This window comes from Pteropus vampyrus, unplaced genomic scaffold (genome assembly GCF_000151845.1).
Source record: "Pteropus vampyrus isolate Shadow unplaced genomic scaffold, Pvam_2.0 Scaffold66, whole genome shotgun sequence".
Classification (NCBI taxonomy): Eukaryota; Metazoa; Chordata; class Mammalia; order Chiroptera; family Pteropodidae; genus Pteropus; species Pteropus vampyrus.
The window spans coordinates 9686134-9697390 of NW_011888847.1; the positions used below are offsets into that span (position 1 = coordinate 9686134).

An 11257-nucleotide genomic window follows, 5' to 3' on the forward strand; every position below is an offset into this window, starting at 1 on the left:
TGTATTTTCGTTTTCTTCTCTCTTCCTAGAGTCCTAAGTAGTCTAAATAACCATTTTTCCTTCTCATCAAAATGAAAGAAAAGAGACGGAATAGCTATTCGGTCTCTCCTCCATACTCTATTCCCTTTGATTTGCCTACTCTCATCACAAACTAGCCGTGCTGAATTCTGTCACTGAACCTTTGCTCATGTTCGTGTATGGAACACTCTTATGCCTGTTCTGTCTGGTCCCAGTTCCTTTATATAGCCTTTCCTAATCGTTCTAGATCGAGCAGAAGTACCCTGTTTATATGGATCTTGACTATCTGCTTATCCCACCTATCTAAAACAACCAGGAACAAGGAATGAAGCAAGAAGTTCCTTGAGAAAAATAAGCATTTACATATATAGTTCTTTGTTGGGTCTTTATTGAAATAAGTGGCCCTTAAAAGATGTTGCATCCTTGATCTGCCCAGGGGCTGAATATCTGATGCCTTCATGTTGGAGTCCACCTGGTTCCAAGATCCCTCTTTAATAATATCTGAAGGTATTCTTTGAAGTTGGAATATTATAAGGACTCTGTTCAAAAACATACATGTAGAATGGCTGTACCTCCACACTGGAATAAATTATACATAGACTTAAATAAGAAAGTAAGCACAATTATCTACTTATATATTAAATTGCAAGTAAATAAAGAAGTTTGGATATTAACTCCCACACCCTCCTCTGGATGAATTAGTGCAATTCTGAGCGGTGCCAACTGGAGTCTCCCTTCTCCTACCACACTGCCTATGCCCCATGTTGCGGAGTGATCTGTTCTTGTGTCTGTTTGCAGAGAATGTTTGCTCTATGTCTGCAGTTACTCAAAGGTCAGGCTTTAATACTGCTGAGCCTTCTCTCTTCTACAGCTTTCCTAGCTTCACTGCTACCACGGCTGCTTTCTTGCATCTGAGAGAAGATGCAAAGGCGTGCACTTTTTTTGGTGATGCTTCACAAAATACCAGTAGATGGCTTTGTTAGAGAATGGTTTTTACCCAACAGAACCCCTATTATATAAAATCTACCAGTGCTTACCGCTTTCTGTCGGGATCATAACTAGACCAAAGGCACTGGGGAGAGGACATAGAAGTTTCTGGAGTGAGGGCTTATAGTCTTTGGAGGTTCAGTCCCCCTAGGTCCAAGTTCTTTTGTCATCCTTGGCTTGAGTATCAGCCCTTTTTCCTGTATTTCCAAATAAAGTTTGCACCCTTTTTTATGCTCTACTAGCCAATGTTTTGCTTAATCATATTGTAACTAATTAGACAAAATGGGCATTATTGTTTTTTTCTTTTTAATGAACAATAAACAAGCAATTTGATATTTTTACTAGACAGTCCTCTCCAGCTTACATATTTTGATAGCATTGTAAATGTAACCTCCTTTTTCTCAGAGCCGGGTTATAGCTTTGTGTGGGACTAGCAGTTGTGCTTGCAAACCCAACATGTTCCTGCTTTGTAACTTGAATATAGCATTAGTGCATTTTCTCTTCACGCCCAGCCCATATACATCTACAGCTTTCCATTTTCATTATGGGTGTTAGGTTCCAATTTCACTGTGAGTCGTTTGAATCTAAATTTCACATGGATTTTTTCAGGCTGGCTTCTTAGAAGATCTTCTTTCAGACCTTCCTGGGCTGATGGTCTCTTTCCTCTCAATTCCTTTGCTAAGGCCCTCTCATAAGTGAGGGTCTGTATGTGAATGTATAGCCAGCCCACTTTGTATTAAAAGTCTAGCCTTTTTCAAGAATGGCAAAGTATTAATTTCCTCATCAATAACTGTCCTGTTTTTATCATCTTTAGAATATTGGTCAATACCTTCTATAAATTTGTGAAATAGGATGAACACTCTTCATTCTATTCTTCCTTTTTTTCCCCATCTGCTTAAAGAATTACATGGAAAAAATATTTCAGTGCTAGTTAGCAGCTTCTAGTTAACTTGATACATCTTCAAGGATAGAGAGGGTATGTTTTTGAAGAAGTTGCCAGAGAAATTGACATGGAGGAAGGCCTCATGAGAAATTCTGCACAAGATATCCTGTAGCATTATTGTGAAGAGACCCATTCTGAGAATCTCAAAATTAGAAGGGCTTTTAAAAGCATCTATTTCAATCTCCATCAAATCCTGGACTCATATTTGCAACATGTCTACCAAGTAGATGTCCAGCCCTGTCTGGAGTACTTCCTGGGATAGAGAACTCCTAACTACCATTCTTTGAAAAACACTATTAGTATATTAGGTTATACTCAAGGAAATCTTCTGGTCATTTCCACCCTCTAGTCCTGGATTTATCACTTTGGACTATACAGAGTGAATCCATCTTCCACTTTATTTAAAGTCCTTATATTTAAAGTCCTTATTCCCTCAGCTGGCATTTTAAAGACCTGTGATATTAAATTTTCTGTTTTGGGCTGCCTGTGTGAAGGCAAATGCCTTATAAGTAAATGTAAAACTAACCATTGCTGAATAGGATTTGGATATGTGGCCCAGTATGTCAGATTGGTACTTGTAAATTAAATATTGTTTTTTCTTTTTCTGTAGCCAAGTAACATATTTTTAGTAGATACAAAAAAAATAAAGATTGGAGACTTTGGACTTGTAACATTCCTGAAAAATGATGAAAAACGGACGAATGACAGGGGAACTCCACGATACATGAGCCCAGAACAGGTGAGGTCCCTTTCCTTTCTTACTTTTTTCATTTTCTTTAAATTATAAAAATAATAAATACCTCTTATAAAATTAAGTTTGCAGAAAATAGAATAAAAATGGAAAATTTCCCTTAACTTTCCTTTTTACTTTTACTCTTTTCACTGGAGTTTGTTGTTTATCCTTTTAGATTATTTTCTGAGAGTTTTAAAAATATACAATCACAAATATATATTTACAGATGTTTTTACATGAAAATATACATACACACATTTTACTAGGATACTGTAGTGTTCTTATGTGACTTGATTTTTTTCATTTAACTTTTTTTTGACTTAAGTGTTTGTACTTAATCTTTCTATATCAGTACAAATAGATCTGACAGATTGTTTTTAATAACTGTATTGTATGCTGAAGTATAGCTGTACTATAATTTAACTGTTTCCTTATTGATGGGTATTTATTAGGTTGTTTCCAACTTTTCACATTTACAGACATGTTATATGTCTTTCTCCTTATCTTTGAGTCTGAGAATAAATATTTCCATGATAATCTATGATAGGTTTCTTGAAGTGAAATTATTGAATAGAATGACAAATGCATTTCAAACCCGATAAATACTGTGAAATTGTCATCCAAAAAAAGTGATTCTACTATGCTCTCTTACCAAAGTGTCTGAGAATTCTGCGTCCTCCCTCGCAGTCTAAATTAGACTAGGATACTTACTGTCATGCTACAGTCTTGGCCAATATGATGAATGAGGAGTATCTTCCTTTTTTAGTGTGCATTTTCCAGATTTTTAGTAAGATAGGGTATCTTTACATGTGTTTCCTTACAATTTTTCCTCGAATTTTCTATTTATATCTCTTTCTCATTTTTCTTAATCAGGTTATCTTTTGTAATTTATTTATAAGGAATCTTTATGTATTTTAAATATTGATGCTGTATGTGTTTACTATAGTATAAAAATTTTCTCCTTGATACTATTTCTTTGTTTATAATGTGATAGGAAAACTCTTAAGTGTCACATTTATCAATATTTTCTTTATTACTGTTGGATTTCTCATTTTCTAATTTTGGAGGTTTTTCCTACCACAAGATTATAAAAATATTTTATGTTTTGCTAATACTTTAATTAACTTGAACTAATTTTTGTATACATATGAGGAAGGGATATAACTTGATTTTCTCCAGTTAGATATGCAGTTACCCCATCACCACGTATTAAATAGTTCATGATTTAAAATATTATTTTAAGGAAAGTTCATAGAGACAAAAAGTAAAACAGAAGTTACCAGGGCCTACAGGAGGGAAGTTACAGTTTTAATGGGTACAGTTTCTGTTTGGGATGATGAAAAACTTCTAGAAATAGATAGTGGTGATGGTTACACAACATTGTGAAGGTACTTAATGCCACTGAATTGTACAAATAAAAATGGTCAAAATGGTAAATGTTCTGTTGTATATATTTTGATATAATAAAAATGCTGTTTCATGATATATGAAATTCCCACATATTTGTGGGTCTTTTTCTAGACTCTATTCTGTCCAGTTGATTTATTTTTTTCTCTTTAATATCATACAGTTTTAATAATTACAGCATTATAAAATAGGTTTTAGAATCTGACAGCAGGACCTCCCACATTATTCTTCAATTATAAAACATTCTTAGTGTTCATATTCACTCTTCCAAATAAACTATAGAATCAGCTTGTCATGTTTCATAACTGGTACTGAGGTTCCGATAGCAGTTGCATTAAATTTAAGGATTTAATTGAGGAACATTGACATCTTTATATATTTGAGACTTCTTCAGGAAACTGGTATATTTCTGCCACTTATTCAAATCATCCATCAGTCAGCTTTTGCCAGGCTATGCCCTGGTAAGAAATGAGCCCTGATTTCCTGGTGGCTCACATAACACCAGAGGTTTATTTCTTGCTCACATGATGTGTCTGCTGTAGTTTGGCTGCAGTTTTTCCCCATGTGTCACCTTCATTCCTCAACGCAGGCTGAAGGAAGACCCATAACTGAGTATTGCTTTCCTCACTGTAGAAAGTAATGTCAGAACCTTGTGATGGCTTTTAAGATTTTGCTCATATATCAGGGTTCCCTAACCCTCCAAGCAGTGATCTTGCACTAGTCTGTAGCCTGTGAGGAACCGAGGCGCACAGCAGGAGGTGAGCGGTGAGCAAGTAAGAGAAGCTTCATCTGTATTTGCAGCCTCTCACTGCCTCAGCTCCACCTCAGATCATCAGGCATTAGATTCTCATAGGAGCATAGGTCTCTGATGCCAAAAAGGTTGGGAACCGCTGGCATATATCACTAAACATCATTTCCCAGAGCAAAGTGCATGGCCCAGCTCAAAGCCAAGAGAGTAGGGAAGTATTATGCTCTCACTGGGAGGCCAGTGCACAATTGAGAACAATAATACAACCTACCTCCAAGTCACTTTTGTATTCTTCAATGAAGTTTTAAAATATTTTTTTCTTTATGAATGTTGCTTGTATTTTAAAACTTTTCTCTGAACATGTATGGTGTTTTGCCGTTAAAATAGGACTCCTTGTATCCCATTAGTTATTAGTGAGGCTATTAAGTTTTAAAATACATTTATATTTAATTGCGGTCAAATACACATAACATAAAATTGATCATCTTCACCATTTTTAAGTGTGCAATTCAATGGCATTAAGCACATTCATTTTGTTGTGCTGCCATCACTATCTATCACAGACCTCTTCATCTTGAAAAATGGAAACTCTAGACCCATTGAACAGCATCTCATTCCCTTCTCTATCCAGCCCCTGGCAACCACCATTCTACTTTCTGTCTCTATGAATCTCACTGCTCTAAGTACCTCATAAGTGAGATCATACAGTATTTGTCTTTTTGTGACTGGCTTATTTATATCAGCATAATGTCTTCAAGATTCATGCATGTTGTAGCACATATGTGAATTTCCTTCCTTTTTAAGGCCGAATAGTATTCTCTTGTGTGGATGGACCACAGTTTGTTTATCCATCCATGAATGAATATTTGGCTTGCTTCTACCTTTTGGCTGTTGTCAATTAATGTTTCTATGAGCATGGTTGTACAGCTATTGATTCATGAATGTTTGGCTTATATATAGGCTCATTAATAGTTTTGGGGTTTTTTGGTTGATTGCTTATTGTCTATTTTTATCTTTTGCGGTTGTTCATCCTATCTTTCTTTTTGACTTATAAATGCCCTTTAAAGTTGATTTTTTTAATTGATAATATATCTTTCAAAATACCTCTATTGTTTTGTCATCCAAGAATAAATATGCAGAGTTATCTGATGGTTCAAGAGTCTAGAATGAAGAAAGAGAACATTTCTTTTTAAGGGGAACCATTGGCATTAAAAAGCAATTTAAGATTTTTGTGGAGCGTGAAAGAAGACAATAAGAGGCTAATTGGCTCCCTTTTAACACTCACTTTTATTAAATATCTTCTGCATCCTATATTGTCACTCTTAGAATATTTTTTTAAATCATTCATCATTGTGCTTTTTGTTTTCTTTGTGATTTTTAATTTGAAACCATTTTATTGAGAAGTAGTTTATATATCATAAAATGCACAGATCTTAAATGTACATTTTTCACTTTTGACCAAAGCATATACCCGTGAAGCCCACAAGCTTGTGACGATGTAGAACATTTTCCTCACCCAAGAAAATTTTCTCAGCTCCCTTTCCAGTCAGTCCCTCCTCCTCACTGCCCAGAGCCAACCAGTGGTCTGGTTTCTATACCATAGATTAGTTTTTCCTGTGAATAGGTCCATACAGTGTATATTCTATTTTTTATTTGATTATTTCACTCAAAGTAATGTCTGTTGGAGAATCTCTAGTTGTTGCTTGTACCAGCAGATTATTTCCTTTTATTGCTGAGTACTATTTCATAGTATGAATACAGGCATACCTCGGAGGTATCATAGGTTCAGTTCCAATCATTACAATAAAGCAAGTCACAAGAATTTTTTTGGTTTCCCAGTGCGTAAAAAGGTTATGTTTACACTACACCATAGCCTATCAAATATGCAATAGCATTATATCTAAAAAAATTGTATTACCTTAATTAAAGAATACTTTATTGCTAACCATCATTGAGCCTTCTGCAAGTTGTAATCTTTTTGCTAGTAGAGGGTCTTACCTCGATGTGGAGGATCTTGCCTCGATGTTGATTGCTGCTGACTGATCAGGATTGTTGAAGATTGGGGTGGCTGTGGCAATTTCTTAAAGTAAGACAGCAGTGAAGTTTGCCACATTGATTGACTCTTCCTTTTATGAATGATTTTTCTGTGCCATGTGATACTGTTTGATAGCATTTTACCTAGAGTAGGACTTCAAAATTAGAATCAACCATCTCAAACCCTTCCATTGCAATCTCAACTAAGTTTATGTAATATTCTAATAATTGGTGAGGCAATAATAGGTTAGATAAAAGAAAAGAAACCAGAAGACAACATTTTCTAAATAAATTGAAATTTGTTAGCCATTGGGAAAACAGTATCATCCACTACCACACATCACAGTAAAGTATTTCTGAATGGATTTCTGATCTAAATTTTAAAAATGCAATAAAGTGAAGTGCAATAAAACGAGGTGTGCCTGTATACCATAATTTGTTTATCCATTCTCCTCATGATTGACATTTGGATTGCTTCCAGTTATGGAATATTATGACTAAATCTTCTATGAACCTTTGCAGGCAAGTCACTTACTGGGAACTATCTTAACTGCTTCACCTGCGCCATGTCATTTATCCCAACAAACTGCGGTTGAAATGATTGTTATCCCCATTTTATAGATAAGATAATTCCTATGTTGATGATAAATTTACACAGGTGATGCAGCTATTTAGTGACAGAGATTTGAACTTGGGCAGTTAGACTCTACAGATCTTGCTAACAAACATATACTGTCATATAATATATTTTGGTGAAATAACGTTTTTGGCTTCAGAAAGCACAGATGTTTATATAACGTGAATAACAAATGTAAATATGTTTTGGTCTCTTTAGCTTTCTTCAACAGAATATGGAAATGAAGTGGACATCTATGCTTTAGGGCTAATTCTTGCAGAGCTTCTTTACATATCCCGCACTCTTTTGGAAACAATTAAGGTAAATAATCTCACAGAAAGAATTAAACGATAAAAATTATTGGCTGTCATCTTCAAACTGCTGCTGCAGACAGTTATTGCTCTCATGTGAGAATGGGCTTGAACGTATTAGTGTTGCCTGCAAATAGGGATTTTTATCTCTTTTTATCTCTTTCGAGTTTGGGCAACCAAAACTTTTTGTTAGGAGATCCAGTCATAATGGCAGAGTAGGCAAATGCTCTGCTCATTTCCCTTGACTACATCAAAATTACAACTAAATTATAGAATAACCACCTTGGGACCACCTGAAGACTAGCTGAACAGAACTTCTATAACTAAAGATATAAAGAAGTCACATTGAGACTAAATATTGAATGTCAACTATAATTGAAAAACAAATAAACAAACAAACAAAAACCACTTTTTGTTAAAAACCAAAAACTTTGGGGTTTTGGAGGGAGGTGTGTGCATTTCATAAAACCATAGCTGTTTCTTTCTATTTGTGTCAGCCAGTAAAATTTTGATTGTCTGCTTGGCATAAGATGCTGTGCTAAGTGCTACAAGGATTTTAAAAATGAATAAGCCTTCTCATTTCTCAAGGAGCTTATATTTTAGGAGAGAAGGCACTGTAAGAGAATGCTGTAAATGTTTTGGGAGAAAGCACGAAGTCTTATGGAAGCTGTTAGGAGGGAGAGCTTTCCAGTTGTAGGAATTTAGGTTTCATGGAAGTATTGAAGCTGGGCTCTGCAGAATTGGTCTAAATTAGAAAGAAGGTACTTCCAGCATGGAGATAGGAATGTGCAGAGTGTGTTTGGGGATATCAGGCAGTGTCTGATGTTTTTATTGGAGTATATTAGTGACAAGGAAGTGGTGGTTGATGGGGTTGAAAAGACATGTTGGGGCTAAATTAAGGCAAGAATGTGAACTTTCTTGTGAAGGCAGTGGGGAGCCAGTAAAGGCATCAGGCATATCCTAGACTGGATGTCCTAGTCTAAAGCTCAGGAAAGGGGACTCACCTGGCATCAGCAGCCTTCTCCTCTGTAAAATAGGGGTAATAAATAATACCTATTGCATAGGGTTCCAAAATGGATGAAGGTAAATAATGCATATGATACTCTTAACACTTCAACATGTCATGATGTTAGAGATGGTTATTAGGTGGGCAGGGTAGGGGAAGAGAGTCCTGCTTGCTTCTTGGCTGGAGAGACTTTCCAAAGATCTGGAAATTTCGTGGATTTGGGGTATCCTCAGCCTTTAGTGCTTCCTAAGTTTGTTTTTCTTCCCAAGTGAATAATTTCCTAATGAATGTACATATGCTTTATTTTCAGATTTTTGAAGATCTAAAGAAAGGCAAGGTCTTAGATGTATTTGATGACAAAGAAGTAAGCATTTGAAAATAATCAGTTTTATTTACTTCAATGTTTTATTTCCTCATATTGACTCTTACTATCATTACAGAAAATTCTTCTACAGAAATTACTTTCAAAAGACCCCAAGAAACGACCTAACACATGTGAAATACTGACTACTTTGGAAGAGTGGAAGAATGTTGCAGAGAAAAAGAAACGAAACACATGTTAGAGCCTTTCTAAAAAAGTATCCTGCTTCTAATGTTTGATTTTCCTGTAACTCTCTAAAATCTGCTAGGGACGATCAATGGTATTTACCTGCTATTTTCATTTTCCCTTTGATTGATTCATTAATTAACATAAAAAAATGAGGATTTCCACCCACCATCTTCATAAAGAGATGAGGTGGGAAAAAGTCAAATGTAAAATGTTTTTGAAGTTAAAAAATGCAAACCATTTTGCAAATGCGGTAAAATATTAAGGGAAAAATAGCTAACAAGCCAGTTGGAGAAAATGGTAATCATAAAAAGATAAATATATACAATCATTTTGGAAAACAATTTGGTATTATCTAGTTAAATTAAATGTATACATACTGTGAAAGCCATCAATTGTATCCCTACGTACATGCCTATAAGAATGTTCATAAACATCCTGTTTATAAAAGTCAAAGGAACAGAAAACAATTATTACATTATTACAAGAAGAACAGATATATACATTGTATTATATTCACACAGGAATATGATATAGCAGTGAAAAAACAAATTACAGCTAAATGCAGTAACACCATATTTCCCTCAGGAACTTAATGTTAAGCAACAAAACAGGTTACAGGAAATATATACAGAATGATTCCATTCACATGAAGTTCAAAATGCTAATGAAAACATTTTGTTTAGAAATCCAAACATGTTGTAAAACAGTAAAGGGTAGGAAAAGTATGAGAAATATTAAATTCTGCTAGTGGTTAACTCTGAGTAGAAACAGGAGTGAGGAATTAGATTTCGAAGGCAGTTAACTTTTTTTTTCCTTAAACTGGATGTTGAGTCCACTAGTGTTTACTCTCCAGTTATTCTTTTTATTTTAAATACATTTTGAATCGATTATAACAAACACCTTAAAGAGATCATAAGGGTGCCAGAAGGCAGTAGTTAAGCGTAAGAAAATATTCAGTCTGGAGGGGCAAGATCACTTTGTAATGAGGTATCTCATGGCACAGGGCTTAGAAGTGACACTCCAGCGACGGATTTAGATGAGTAGAGAGGAGACCAAATGCACAGTTTGGGTAAGGGGCATGACATATTTGATGACATAGAATAATTATTTTTTTATGTGTGATAATGATATTATGGTCAGGCAGGAAAATGTTTTATTCCTAGGCCATGCATACAGAAATATCTAGGGTTGAAGTGGCATATTTGCAACTTTCAGATGTTCAGCAAAAATCAATGTGTATGTGAAGAGAGAAAAAGCAAATGTTGCGAAATGTTAACAATTGATAAATCTAGCTGGAGGGTACAGAAGTATTTCTTATAATATTCTTTGAACTTTTCTGTAGGTTTGAAGTTTTTCTGGGAGGAGAGAAATCTTTTTTAAAAATACAATATTATCTGGATTTAATAGCAGTTGATTTAAGTCATTTAGACAGTTAATGAATAAGGCTGTACTCAAAAGAAGGTAGCCTTATTTTTACTTTCTCTCATTTTAATATTTATACTCTTATGGGGGAGTATTTCAGATCTTGTTCCTTGTCATATGTCAGTTTGGCCAAATAAAATCTTAAAAATTTGAAAAAAATACTTATACTATCATGAAATAAACATGGCATCTTTTGGAAGCTTTTAATTATTTGTGAGTATATATTTTTCTGAGCCTCAAAATGATAATAAATAAAAAGTAACCTCTTAATCAGAGGAGCAGAGGGGCAAGGGCCAGAGACCTTTTGCAAATTAAAATGCACACACACACACAGATTTTGAAAGATATATCTATATATCTATATATCTATATCTATGTCTATGTCTATATATCTATCTACAGATATATTTACCCCCTTTTAAAAAATTTGTTGGAGTTTTTAAAGCAATTTTAGGGCATAATGTCATTTCATTTGTAAATAC

The 11257-nt window shown here is 34.7% G+C and overlaps 1 protein-coding gene across 1 annotated transcript in view; it reads left to right on the top strand.

Annotated features, from left to right (window-relative positions):
• EIF2AK2 (eukaryotic translation initiation factor 2 alpha kinase 2) overlaps positions 1-10985 on the top strand; it is a 32209-nt gene extending 21224 nt beyond the window's left edge. Inside the window, exons 13-16 of the mRNA XM_011361410.2 lie at positions 2559-2687; positions 7706-7807; positions 9114-9167; positions 9244-10985. Of these exons, the coding sequence (XP_011359712.1) occupies positions 2559-2687; positions 7706-7807; positions 9114-9167; positions 9244-9366 (408 nt within the window). The 3' untranslated portion in view covers positions 9367-10985. The remainder of the gene's footprint in view (positions 1-2558; positions 2688-7705; positions 7808-9113; positions 9168-9243) is intronic.
• The last annotated feature ends 272 nt before the right edge of the window (positions 10986-11257 follow it).